General features: G+C 44.9%; 1 protein-coding gene across 1 annotated transcript in view; it reads right to left on the bottom strand.

Moving 5' to 3' along the window:
- Positions 1–6,560: 6,560 nt before the first annotated feature.
- SSPN (sarcospan) overlaps positions 6,561–14,990 on the bottom strand; it is a 32,697-nt gene continuing 24,267 nt past the window's right edge. Inside the window, exons 2-3 of the mRNA XM_063929102.1 lie at positions 11,747–11,833; positions 6,561–10,515 (exon numbers count right to left, since the gene is read on the bottom strand). Coding sequence (XP_063785172.1) covers positions 10,150–10,515; positions 11,747–11,833 — 453 coding nt within the window. The 3' untranslated portion in view covers positions 6,561–10,149. The remainder of the gene's footprint in view (positions 10,516–11,746; positions 11,834–14,990) is intronic.

Raw genomic sequence — 14,990 nt, 5'->3', positions numbered from 1 at the left:
CTTAAAGGAAAGTGATGATAGTAAATAACGCTCTGGTTTATCACCGTATAAGAACTAGGCCCTATATACAACCCAGTGGGGTCAGTTTAGTAAAGTATGCTTTTACAAAACTGGAGGGGGTTGCCCATAGCAACCAACCAATCATATTCTAGAACAGGCCTGGCCAACCTGTGGCTCTTTGCGGTCAGCGGTTGACCGAAAGTGACCTCACCGCTGACCACAAAGTTCCCACCATTGGTTACAATGGAGCGCATAGGCGCTACATTGTAACATTGCCGTGTGCTGCCTGTCATACACTACAGGAGCACACAGCCAATCAGACATAAGTCAGAGGGGGTTCCTGGCATTCGGGGAAAGGGGTCCCATGTGAAAACATGGGGTCCCTTTCAGTGCGAGGTCGGGTGTCCGTTTTTTTATTTTGCAAAGTACCTGGATTACAAATGGATTAAAAGAGGAGCCATCTACACTGGATTTTGTGAGTATAATTTTTTCAACAGGTACCCCATGGATTCTACATGGAGAAGAGGACCGACCCTCGTGTGAACATAGGTAAGTATGTGTATATGGAGGTGTGGATGTATGTATTAAAGTTTTACTTTCAAGGTGTGTGTCTTATGTTTTTATTGGGGTATTTTTTTAGTAGTAGTACTACAGGTACCAGCGGGCCCGGTTTTATTCCGCATGCTGGTACTTGTGGTTCTCCAAGTACCAGCTTGCAGGGGAGGCTTGCTGGGACTTGTAGTACTGCTACTAAAAACAATATTCATTTTTTGTCAAAAAGGCTATCAGCCTCCCATCCGCAGCCCTTGGATGGGGGGGACAGCCTCGGGCTTCACCCCTGGTCCTTGGGTGGCTGGAGGGGGGGACCCCTTGATTGAAGGGGTCCCCACTCCTCCAGGGTACCCCGGCCAGGGGTGACTAGTTGGTTATGTAATGCCAGGGCCGCAGGGACCTAGATAAAAGTGTCCCCCGGCTGTGGCATTATGTATCTGGCTAGTGGAGCCCGGTGCTGGTTTCAGAAATATGGGGGACCCCAACGCTTTTTGTCCCCCGTATTTTTAGAACCAGGACCAGGCGCAGAGCCCGGTGCTGGTTGTTTAAATATGGGGGAACCCCTATCATTTTTTCCCCCATATTTTTTAACCAGGGCCGGTTCAAAGAGCCCGAGGCTGGTTTTGCTTAGGAGGGGGGACCCCACGCATTTAAAAAATAAAATAAAATAACACTTTCCCATCCCCTTCCCACTGATAAACATGCACGGATCTCATGGATCCGTGCATGCCTATCCAAACACGGGGAAAAAAAGCAGGTCTGTTTTTTTTTAGCACTTTTTCACGAATTGTATTTCAGCACGGCAGTGTTTGGCTATTGTCGGCAGTGTTTGTGATTTGCACTTTTTAGTAAATTACCGATTTCTACCAAATTGCAGGCGTATTTGACCGATGGTGTATTGATTCGTAATTTTTTCCTAGGATTTCCAAAATATTACGAATGCCCTCATCACTGCCGAGATTTTTGCTTAGTAAATTCCCGAGATGACACTTTGAAGAAAAAACGTCATCTCGGTCAAAATCGGGACCTTAGTAAATATACCCCATTGTTTGGTGCACACCACAACATCTGACAAACACCCCCTGATGGCACTCGCTGCAATTACACTGCTCCTCCTCAACCTGGTCTGGCTCCCCCTCTCTTTCCCCTGCAAGCTGCAGCAGCTTACTTACAAGTCAGTCACTCACTGACACTGACAGTCGCAGACTAGTACTGCTGCTGCTGCTGGAAAAACGAGTGACGTGTCAATGCTGCTGCCGACCGCCTGCTAGTATTGAATATGTCTTCCTAAGAGGAACGCTGGCTGCATGCTGATCCTCATCAGTGGCTGGCATTGGCATAGCATAGAAGGAGAGAGGTGGGCATGTGGCGAGTGTGACGGGTGGGCGTGCGAGCAGCATGACGTAATCACGTCACATCACCCTGTTTTTGTACATGGAGGTGAAGCTGGGAGTTTGAAAGCCGGTGTCAGTGGCACCCTTGATTAACCAAGGCGTCCGGTCAGTAATGCAGTCCTGACGGTGCAGTGCAGAGGGGACAGTAATCAGCCTGCTCGGCGATCGCTGCATCAGGCATGTGAGATCGGGGTGCCAGACATTAGGGGGTGCCTGTGCGCACCAGGCACCCCCCCTGCGCACACCTATGTGCAGAGATGAGTAATTTGTATATTGGTGTCGCTATGAGAACATACAGTACTTCAGAGGGCCTATTGATAAATAGGAATAAGCAGTGTTGGACTGGGGCATGTAGGGCCCACCGGGGAAATGCAGTCGTAGGGGCCCATGTTAGAGGTGTGGCCAGTCTGCATTGGGGGTGTGGCCTGCCACCTCATTGGTTTGACTAACAATTAGAGAGTGCAACGTCTGGGCCCCTTCATAAATACATACAGTAAATTCAGCTGCTGCATGCATGATAATGTACACGCACATTGTTTTACCACCTGTTCCCTCACTCACATTTACATCCTTTGAGGTACACTCTATTAGGATTTTCACCCCTTTCTCTCTGCGTGTTGCAGCTATCTATCGCCCACCTGGGCAACCCAAAAAGTTTCTGGAAGAATTTTCTGCATGGCTCCCTCACTTTCTTTCCTCTGACATCTCCACCATCATTATGGGTGATTTCAATCTCTCTATTGACAGTCCACAATCTCCCCATGCCTCTAAACTACTCTCTCTAACCTCCTCTCTTGGCCTCTCCCAATGGACTGACTCCCCTACTCATCAGGAGGGCCACTGCCTTGATCTTGTATTCACCAGACTATGCTCTGTTTCTGAACTCACTAACACTCCTTTCCCTCTCTCAGATCACAACCTTATCACATGCATGCTCTCCTCCATTACTTCAAACTCAATGTCCATAAAGTCTACAAGGACACCTCTTACCCACAGAAATATTAACACTATTAATTTTCAACAACTATCTACCTCTCTGCAACCACTGCTTTCACCAATTTCTACATTCACCTCTCCAGAGACTGCTGTGTCACACCTTAACCAAACTCTAGTAACAGCACTTGATGAAGTGGCTCCAGCTACCCATCACACTCCACGTAGACTTAGATGTCAACCGTGGCACTCTAAATACACTAGACACTTACAAAAACTCTCACGAAAAGTTGAACGCCAGTGGCGTAAATCTCGTAGTTCAAGTGACTTTCTCACATATAAGACCACCTACCACTCTTATCGTACTGCTCTGGACACTGCCAAACAAACATATTTTCAATCTCTCATCTCTGCTCAAGCCTCTAACCCCAAGCGACTTTTTAATACATTTAAATCACTTCTTGTCCCTCCCTCACCTAACCGACCAGCCACTGTCAGTGCGCAAGATCTTGCTTCCTATTTCAAGGACAAGATTGACAAGATTCGAAATGAAATGGTATGCTCTTCCACAGCAAGTGACCTGCTCAATTCCCTGCCTGAACCCTCTAACACCTTCTCTTCCTTTGATCCTACAAATGAAGATGAAGTATCTGCACTCTTTTCATCTGCCTACTCTAATACCTCTCCCCTTGACTCTGTACCCTCACAAATTAGTAAAGCTCTGTCTACTGTGCTCATCCCAACCTTAACGAAAATCTGTAATCTCTCCCTGTCTACTGGTATCTTTCCTTCTCTATACAAGCATGCAGTGATTACTCCCATTCTGATAAAACAAAACTCTGACCCGAACTCTCTCTCTAACTACCGTCCCATCTCTCAGCTCCCATGCCCCTCCAAGCTACTGGAGAGACTTGCCTACACTCGCCTCACACACTTTCTTAACTCACACAGCCTACTGGACCCACTTCAGTCAGGATTTCGTGCCCAACACTCCACAGAGACAGCACTGACTAAGGTAGTGAATGATTTGGTCACTGCTAAATCTAAAGGACATTTCTCTCTACTTATTCTCCTTGATCTCTCTGCTGCTTTTGACACTGTTGACCACTCTCTTCTCATACAAACACTACAATCCCTAGGTATTCAGGACACAGCCCTTTCTTGGTTCTTATCCTACCTATCTAATCGCTCCTTCAGTGTTCGTTTCTCTGATTCCACCTCTCCTTCGCTACCTCTCTCAGTTGGAGTACCGCAAGGCTCAGTCCTAGGTCCTCTGCTTTTCTCTATCTATACCACATCTCTTGGCAAACTAATCAACTCTTTCGGATTTCAGTACCATCTGTATGCGGATGATACTCAAATCTACCTATCCTCCCCTGATTTGTCACCATCTGTATTGGGCCGTGTCACTGCATGCCTTTCTGCCATTTCATCTTGGATGACATCTCGCCACCTCAAACTTAATATTTCCAAAACAGAATTAATTATATTTCCACCGGCCAATAGTAGTTTCCAACCTGATATCTCTATCACTGTTGAGAACTCTGCAATCACCCCTACCCCACAAGCTCGCTGCCTAGGTGTCATTCTTGACTCTGAACTGTCCTATGTTACCCACATTCAATCTGTCTCAAAATCATGTTACATACATCTAAGAAACATATCCAAAATACGCCCTTATCTTACACAAGACACAGCAAAAACTCTAATCCATGCTCTCATTATCTCCCGCATTGATTATTGTAATAGTCTCCTGACCGGTCTTCCCAAACATAGGCTCTCACCACTACAATCCATTTTGAATGCAGCTGCGAGACTAATCTTCCTTGCCAGACGTTCATCGTCTACAGATCCGCTCTGTCAGTCCCTCCATTGGTTACCGGTATTCTACCGTATTAAATATAAAATACTTTTACTCACATACAAGGCTATTAACCAAACTGCACCAACATACATCTCTTCACTCATCTCAAAATATCTCCCTACCCGACCTCTCCGCTCTGCACAAGATCTACGTCTCTCATCCACACGCATTACTTGTTCACACTCAAAATTACAGGACTTTATCCGGGCTTCACCCACTCTGTGGAATGCCCTCCCACGCACAGTAAGACTCGCCTCTAGTCTCCAAACCTTTAAATGTTCCCTGAAAACTCACCTCTTCAGACAAGCCTATCAAATTCCAGACCCACCGACATAACCTTCAGTGCTTCCCTATCTAATTACATCCTCTGTAGAATATTCATAACATCACATATCTTGTCTTTCTTTAGTCTCACACCCTCCTGACACTTGGATAACTTTGTGGGGTATCATCATACAACCCATTAAGAACCTAGCAATCTGGTGGACCATTATGCAATAGGTAGCATCTATCCTTGTGTATCTATGCCTATTTCCCTATAGATTGTAAGCTTGCGAGCAGGGCCTTCCAACCTCTATGTCTGTCTGTTTTTACCCAGTTTTGTTCTATTACTGTTGTTCTAATTGTAAAGCGCAACGGAATATGCTGCACTATATAAGAAACTGTTAATAAATAAATAAATAAATAAAGATTAATAACAGCAATGCACTGTAGACAATACACTATAGTCCAGTATAAGGTAACATATGTATAATGTATGATTCAAGTGCACAGTCTGGAACCTGATCCTTAGAGCAGGAGGTGTGGGCCCAGGCAGTAGGGCCCACCGGTAGTTTCCCCTGTACCCCTGTGGGCCAGTCCAAGCCTGGGAATAGGACCCATAGGGGGAGATGCATCAAAACTTCCACAGAGTGAAGAAGACAAGTGAAGACGTTGCCCAGATGTAATAATATGAAAAGTAAGAGTTCTGGTGCTGGTTGGGGGAACATACGTACCTGCAATCTACATACTGTATGTTACAATAATGCTGAAACTATGACGGGAGAACCGGTTCTGGGTATTTATTTAAAAATATATAAAAACTGAGATGTTTTTCTCTCTCTTTCCAGGAAATAATATATGAAGGACACAAATCTCTCACTGTTTTATTGTACGGCTGTGATTCATCAAACGCGTAGCGTTCTCCCAGAAACCAGTAAATCAGCCAGATAAATGGCATGGTACGAAGTTATCTCCTGTCTGATAATAATACCTCACATTCTCTTCAGATAGTTACACGTGTTATTTCCTTATTTACCTGCGGACATTTTTTGTTAAAAAGTTCCAGGAAAAAACACATCAATGGAACATATGAGTAACACAATGGGGCAGGATTTACTACGTATTTTGGATGTGCTACATTCCACCACCTCGTGGGTTTTATGACCGGTGAGTTCTTCTGTGCATGGGCCGGCCGACGCACGAGCAGCGACACACTGGGAGGGATCTGATGAGATCCCTCTCGGGAAGTATGTGATAAGAAGCCCATAGGCTAAGCAAAGCCTTCTGTAGCTGGGTCCAAGTTCTGGAAAGTATTGCTTAACGAAATATGCCGCTGTGTTATTCTTCGTTAATAAATGGGGCCTTAAATGAGAAGTGGCGTATATACGTATAAAAGATACAATCTATTATATATTGCTCTTTTATGTTAAGGGAGTTTTGTAGACTTTGATGTCGATACTGGTGGCGACGTAACTGCTGCGTCGCATCCAATGGGAAGGAAAATAATTATTGGTGCCTGGGGATATAAAGTACTGGCTGAAAAGCACAGAAGGAAGCAGGAGATATAAAGCCGTTTATTTAGTAAAAGTCGCAGGATGGCCTGTACACAGTAAGATAAAGCTACCAGTAGATGGAAAACATTTTTTCTTTTTTTCACAACAAAATAAAAATGTGACAACAAAGATGGTAGACACTTATTTAAAAAAAAAAAAGACACAATAGCGGCAATATTTCCTGTGACCGGGCTGCCGCCGCAGTATCAGGACGTCGGTTCCAGGCGTTCAGTCAGACTTGATCAGCGTTAATTATGGTATTCGTTAATCTCTGGACCTTACACCCGTGAATGAGACATTTCCAAGCAGACCTCCGCGTGATTGAGGATTACGGTCGGACACCTACAGACTTATCACGTGAGGATTATCCCGGCTCTTTTACAGCTATTGTTGTTTCCTAACTTTGCTTTTCCACCAGTTTCCTTCAGCAGTCTGCTCCCTCCCTCCCCCACCAACAAGCAGAGTCACGGGGGTTCCCATGTCTGGGACCTGCGCAGTGCTGTACACACCCACACTTGTGCCAGCAGCCTGCGCTAGGTACATTCTGGAAAGATTTCACTCGCGTTCCGACGACTTTACTATTAAAGGTGGGTACACACTTAGCGATAAATTAAACATCGCTCATTTTGAGCCTTCCTGAGCGACGTCGTTTAATTTATCGCTATGTGTGTGTGCCGCTGACGACGAGCGATGCGCGGTCCCGCGGGTCGTTAACGACTTTCACTGTCGGCCGTGCATGCAGCTCCATTTGGACCGTCGTTTAAATACTGCATGCACGGGCCGGCCGCAGCGTGACGGCACAGAGCGATATCGTTGTCATATCGCCCAGTGCGTACGCACTGCCGCCGACCGCCCTGGCAGGGAAGGGAATACACTAGGCGACGTCGCTCATAGAGCACATCACCTAGTGTGTACCCACCTTACGAGCGATTAAACGATATTGTGGGCATCCAATTCTGGGTGTAGAGTCGTTTGTGATTTATCGTTCCGATCCAAGCGATAATTTGTCCAGAGATCGTCACAAAGGTGACGTTTTTAATTGAACTATGGACAGAAATGTCAGACGGATGATCGGGAAGTCATACACACTATATTTTGCACATCATCAATTTGGGCTCATCATTTTGGAGAAATGTTTCGCACCAGGACAGAGCCAGTCATCCCAAAAAATAAATCGGTGTCCACCGTTGTATAATGTATGAATAACAGATTATACATATAAAAACTTTAAATAAAAATTGGATTGCTTTGTTATATTCTCCTACAGATATCAAATGTATCAACTTCAAATCCCCGTCCAATAGGGAACCAGCTCTATTTCCTTTCTGCAAATACAGTATTTCTGTAATTTACAAAGCACCTAATACTAATTTAAAGCACCAGATTGTATTAACAGCTAATCAGGGCTGGAAGGTTGGAAATTTGCAGCAATTATTTCTCACACCAACGTGAACATGAGATAGTCCTGCAGACTTGGGGATCACGGCGACTGAAGCGTCTTCCCTCCGATAACGTGGTGACACCTCCGGAGACAAAGGATAGATCAGGGGCACAGGGTGAGGGGGACTATACTGCAGCCACCACCTACCATATGGAAGGGATGTTATTATATTTGTAATAATGGACATAAAACCTATTACGGTTCTTCTGCAATAAGAAGCATGGTGTTGGCGAGGGGCATTCTGTTGTGGGCACATGAGCCACGAGGCTGGCACGGGAAAGTCTGTGGAGGAGTGGAGGTTGTTATGTAGACAGTAGGTTCCATATGATGGGCCTGGAACTATATTTGGTGGGCATGAGACTATGATGTAGGCAATGTTCATGGGTCATAAGACTTAGTGGTGGACATTCTGGGTTATATATACTGGGATATTAAACCCCAGGCACCACTTCAGCCCTCCACTGTGCAGGTCTTCTTCTGCAGGGCTAATCTCCAGCTTCTGCTCCTTGCTAGTAAAGCGTGGTTAACCTGTGACTGTGAGGGCCGCTGGGAGGAGGGCATAGTGTAGCCTGATCCTGATTTATGGAGCAGGTGGCCAAGAGTTTAATATGTCTGTGAATCAAAGAGAACCCATAGAAACTCCAGTTCCATTAGTATCTGGTCCTGGTTCACCTTCAAACTATTTATACAACCACCTCCGGTCTTTGCTGGAGAGATTGCGGCACTGGAGGCCACCTGTCCCACATCTGGTGGTGCTGTCCTAAGTTAGAGGTTCTTTGATGGTCCGGTGGTCAGTGACTTTGTACATGCTAGAACACATCTGCCGCCTGACCTTTCCTGCCACCGCCGATCCCCAATGTACCAAAGCACACGCAGAAACCCAAAGACCAGAAACTTTTAGATGCTCAATAGCTCTCGGTTGGAAGCAGGTAGACCTCCCACAGTACCTACCATTATCAGCAGTTTGGCCATTCTAATCAGATGTCTCAGTACATACAGCGACTGGCCTACGCACCTTGCACCTAGTTCTACCCCCATATGTAAAGCAATTTATCTTTTCTTTTTTTACTTTTGTTCTTCCCACCTTCACCTTCCTGTACTAACACCGCCATGCCCTCCAACCCTACATGGGGTACTTTTAATGAATTCGGTGGCCATGCTATTTATGTTACGGCCTTGTAGAACTGTACTTATATTGCCTCTTTTTATGGAGTTCCATAATAACCGCCTTACGTTTGCTTAGCGGCTTTCGGTTTAGCAGTGCACCCCTGCCCGTCCTCTCTGTCTTCTGTATCCTCTCTCCTGACCATTGACCCACAAACCTGATCAAATTTATTATCAAAAGGGAAAAAGAAGCCGGACATCGCTGATCTTACCCTATTCCAATGCACCCGTATTTAATGCAAAAAACTTCTCCTCTTTGGTTTATACAGATGAAGCTTTAAGGTTGAATGGAAGTTTCTCTGGATAATGACTTTCTATCTCAAGACTTAGACTGCTCGTGTCAAGAATACTGGGATAGGCCAATCCCACCGGCCGCTGCGGCGCCAATTACCATCTGCCTGGGTCATTTCCCACGTCCTGTTTTGCTGTTTCTTTCTGTTTGTTCCAAAACTGTTTACTTGCTTGATATTGATTATATATGTGATTTAATTAGTTACAGACCTTTGGTAGCAGGTTATGGCCTGTTCAGCGTATAAATATGGCTTAAAACTTAATATCAAATATTTGACAAAACCAAGTCAAATCTATTTTATCTACTACTAGTAAATGTTGGTGTTTCTGTCCAAAAAATCTACATTCTAAGGTTAGTTCTCAACTTTCTATACCAAGCCACTGTAGTCAATGACCATGAAAGGCATGAGGAAGTCTTTGTGGTACCTTGGGCTTCCTACCTTCTTGGAGACATCAGAATAAAACGTGTTGGCTTGTAATGGGGGGGATTGCTTATTTTTCACGGGAAACGAAGCCTTTCAGTAACGAGTGGTTTTATGAAAAGTACAGTTCTCGTGGGCCACTTTTGCGTCTCGGAGTCCTGGTTCAAATGAACTGTTCGCACCCACTATGGTAGGTTCCATTGTTGCAACTAAATTATATCCCATCAGTTGTTGTAGGAAGGCGTCCCCAGTGAAGGCACCGGCTGGCATAGCGCTATGCTTTCTGCTGCGGGTTCTCATTCGTGGCCAGGCCATGAAACCACGTGCCCACATAGAACACCTGGTAGCGGTGTTTCCACATGATGAAGCAGGCTGCCAGGCAAACCAGGGCAAGCAGTAAGTTGAGAGTCATTTGCAGAAGCACAAACAGTTTCAGGGTGGTGGTGACGGAGTCGCAGTCGGGCACGTTCTGGTAGAGGAAGGTGCGGCTCAGCAGGTCGGCCGGGTCCAGCGTGCACTGGCATGTGTCCGTGGTCATCTTGCAAGTGTATTTTATGATCAGGTTGTAATGGTGAGCCGCAAAGGCCACTGCCAAGACGCAGATAATTAAGCTGAGGGCACTGAGCAAGAAATACAACAGCTGGAAGGAGAAGAGACAATAGAGGATTAGTGACCCTTTAAAAACTTTTGAGGAGTCAAAAAAACAAACAAACAGAAACAAGTTGACCCAATTAGAAAAGGGAAGTCACAGCTGTATGTGTAAAAAAGTAACATTCTCTGCCTGAGGCATGCTGTATATAAAAAGATCTCTACATATCAGGGCCCTGATTATACGATTCTTACACAGGGTGATGTCACAGCAGCTCAAATTACTGCATTCACAGCAGCTCAAGTGATTGCATTCTTAGAGATGTCACAGCAGCTCAAGTGACTGCATTCTCACGTTTGTGAACTCTATCAAACCTTAATAGTATACTGTCTTAAAAATGGGCTGTCTGTGAAGGTTCGGGGAAGTAATATTTTACTTTTAAACACAGCTGTAGTAGAGAGTCAGGTTAATACAGAGCCACGAGTTTCACCTCCAGGGTTCATAATTGAAAATATCTATGTTGGTGTTTAGTGGTATTTTTTCCTGTAACCTCACAATTCTCCTATCTTCTAGTGGCATTCTACTATATGCAACGACAAATAATCCGCTTTTATACAAAATACTAACACGAACACAATAAACAAGAAAATAAAGAAGCAGAAGGAATACGTCCGTGTCTATAAGAGCCTGCAGTTTAATTTTGGGAATTGGAGCATAAGCAATAATAGATACCGAAAATAAAAATATACATTAACGCAAACCAAAAAGGATATTCTGTCTTATGTTAATGTTACATGCCTGCTTCTCCCGGATTAGACTGTGAATAAAACAGCATTGACGCCTGAAAGGATGAGGTTTATTATAGTCAATATTTGCTACAGGTATAACTGAAAAAGATTTTTGTTTTTTCTCTTTCGAGCCAACTCCATGAAATGCAAAACGTCTGATCAAAAGGAAATCACATGTCTGACCCCAGGGCTGAGTGGTGCACCCCTGGGGGAGATGCAGCTACCGTATCACACAACAGTTTTCCCCAAGCACAAATTCCTTGTCAGCTTTAGGTCTCATGACTGCCCAACAAACAAGGGGTGGGGGATGGATATCCGGGGAGGATGGGGTGAAACCTCTGCGTGCAGGGTGTAAATAGAGAGTCATAAGGGTCTGTGTGTGTTTGTCAAGTCACTGGGGTAAATCTTCCACCTGAATAACACATCGCACAAGTCAATAGAGCAGGTTCATCATGAATAGCACTGGAAGAAGGACTCGGATGAACTTTACTTACCTTCAAGGCAAACTGTCCAGACGTCTTCTCATCCGGCTGGTAGGGGAGGCAGAGTAATATCAGGCCCAAAATGGCTACCACGCTCACCTGCGAATGGACAGTGTTCAGGTTTTAGTAAAATAAAAATATCAAAAGGGTTGTAGACATATTAGGGTTCTTTGTTAATGAAATGCAAGCGTAGGTTTTTAAGTAGCGGCTTCAGAGGAGGGGCTGCAGCACGGTCCAACATTCAAATAGAGGAGCCGCACCAGTTGCCAGGAAGTCCTGGCCGGCGATGCTTGGCAGCGTTGAGGGGGAAGGGGGCAGTTGAGTTGGCCCCACCTTTAGAGCCGCCACATTAGTAAATGTTTCATTCATGGGCAGGGTCGGACTGGCCCACAGGGATACCAGGGAAACCACCGGTAGGCCCCACTGCCTGAGGGCCCACTCCTTCCTCTAGGGATCAGGTTCCAGACTGTGCACTCGTATTATACATGGTAGATATGCTGCATTACACTGCACTAAACTATTGTGTATTTGAAGCCACTGTAGAGGCTGGCCACACCCCATCTGTAGGCTGGCCACACCCCTAGTTATGGACCCCTATAGCTGTATTCCCCCGGTGGGCCCTTCATGCCCCAGTCCAACACTCAAGTACATATAAACAAAAATGGTTACCACGACAGGTCTCAGGCGCTTATCTATGAAAGAGCCTTTGGAATGACCTACATCAGTGTTCTGGTTACGTGATGTATAATCTAAAATCAAAATAAAATAGATAACATAGTGTAAAACTGTTATGTAAGGGAAGTGTATTTCGCTCCCTAGTGCGGACCCGTACCGAATTCGATGGTCTGCTGTGTAGGCAGACAGAATCGCTTAGTATGTAGGAGGAATCTCCAAATGGCATGTGTCCTAGTCTTCCCTCTACCACTGTGGAACGTCTTCTTCAGGTAGCTCACACGTGGTGATATGTGAATGAAGAGGAATTTAATAGTGCATTATTGTAAGACACCCTTAGCAGCACACAAAGTGAAATGGACTCTCACCGGATATATTGGTCTACAGGTCACCGTAGACACATAAGTATGAAATGAGTGGCTTTTAGTTCTCATAGACCCTCCTCTCCTGGTTGCCAATATACGATGATATGTAAAAGAGAGGGACTATATGGTGTATTATCGTTTGATAATTTATTAAACAAGCCACACACAAACACAATAAAATGAACAAGTGGACTCTCACCAGATGTGATGGTCTACAGGTGTTAGTAGACAAAAAAGCGTAATTAATAATGAGCCCAGGCGTCCCCGGAAGTCTTCATCAATCGCCAAGTGAGTCCTCCACGTGTCCAAGAGATACCTCGACCAACGCGTTTCAACAACAGAGTGTTGTCTTTTTCAAGGAACGCGTTGGTCGAGGTATCTCTTGGACACGTGGAGGACTCACTTGGCGATTGATGAAGACTTCCGGGGACGCCTGGGCTCATTATTAATTACGCTTTTTTGTCTACTAACACCTGTAGACCATCACATCTGGTGAGAGTCCACTTGTTCATTTTATTGTGTTTGTGTGTGGCTTGTTTAATAAATTATCAAACGATAATACACCATATAGTCCCTCTCTTTTACATATCATCGTATATTGGCAACCAGGAGAGGAGGGTCTATGAGAACTAAAAGCCACTCATTTCATACTTATGTGTCTACGGTGACCTGTAGACCAATATATCCGGTGAGAGTCCATTTCACTTTGTGTGCTGCTAAGGGTGTCTTACAATAATGCACTATTAAATTCCTCTTCATTCACATATCACCACGTGTGAGCTACCTGAAGAAGACGTTCCACAGTGGTAGAGGGAAGACTAGGACACATGCCATTTGGAGATTCCTCCTACATACTAAGCGATTCTGTCTGCCTACACAGCAGACCATCGAATTCGGTACGGGTCCGCACTAGGGAGCGAAATACACTTCCCTTACATAACAGTTTTACACTATGTTATCTATTTTATTTTGATTTTAGATTATACATCACGTAACCAGAACACTGATGTAGGTCATTCCAAAGGCTCTTTCATAGATAAGCGCCTGAGACCTGTCGTGGTAACCATTTTTGTTTATATGTACTTGAGTGTTGGTGAGACTCTTACCACTAGGTTATAGGCTGCTATCAGCGCATGAGTGTGTGTTCACATCCTTTTACAACTTGAAACGCGTTGGTCGAGGTATCTCTTGGACACGTGGAGGACTCACTTGGCGATTGATGAAGACTTCCGGGGACGCCTGGGCTCATTATTAATTACGCTTTTTTGTCTACTAACACCTGTAGACCATCACATCTGGTGAGAGTCCACTTGTTCATTTTATTGTGTTTGTGTGTGGCTTGTTTAATAAATTATCAAACGATAATACACCATATAGTCCCTCTCTTTTACATATCATCGTATATTGGCAACCAGGAGAGGAGGGTCTATGAGAACTAAAAGCCACTCATTTCATACTTATGTGTCTACGGTGACCTGTAGACCAATATATCCGGTGAGAGTCCATTTCACTTTGTGTGCTGCTAAGGGTGTCTTACAATAATGCACTATTAAATTCCTCTTCATTCACATATCACCACGTGTGAGCTACCTGAAGAAGACGTTCCACAGTGGTAGAGGGAAGACTAGGACACATGCCATTTGGAGATTCCTCCTACATACTAAGCGATTCTGTCTGCCTACACAGCAGACCATCGAATTCGGTACGGGTCCGCACTAGGGAGCGAAATACACTTCCCTTACATAACAGTTTTACACTATGTTATCTATTTTATTTTGATTTTAGATTATACATCACGTAACCAGAACACTGATGTAGGTCATTCCAAAGGCTCTTTCATAGATAAGCGCCTGAGACCTGTCGTGGTAACCATTTTTGTTTATATGTACTTGAGTGTTGGTGAGACTCTTACCACTAGGTTATAGGCTGCTATCAGCGCATGAGTGTGTGTTCACATCCTTTTACACCCAGTCCAACACTGTTCATGGGTATAAATGAAACTAAAGAGGTAATTTACTACAGTAGGGGCACAACAATGAGGGCCTAATTTTGACTCGTACGCTGGTCCATCCGGCCGCGGCTGGCTGCTCTCTGCCTTATGCTAATGAGTCTCCGCCCTTGTATGCTGAGTGTCCGCACGTCTGCATGCGGAAGGCCGGGACGACAACTGTTTTTCCCTACGCATCCGCCATCTTTAATCGCTATGAGCAGAAATCGGC

The sequence above is a fragment of the Pseudophryne corroboree genome, chromosome 6 (assembly GCF_028390025.1).
Source record: "Pseudophryne corroboree isolate aPseCor3 chromosome 6, aPseCor3.hap2, whole genome shotgun sequence".
Lineage (NCBI taxonomy): Eukaryota > Metazoa > Chordata > Amphibia > Anura > Myobatrachidae > Pseudophryne > Pseudophryne corroboree.
The sequence above is the reverse complement of the archived record's forward strand: the minus strand, read 5'-3'. Positions and strand labels throughout refer to the sequence as shown.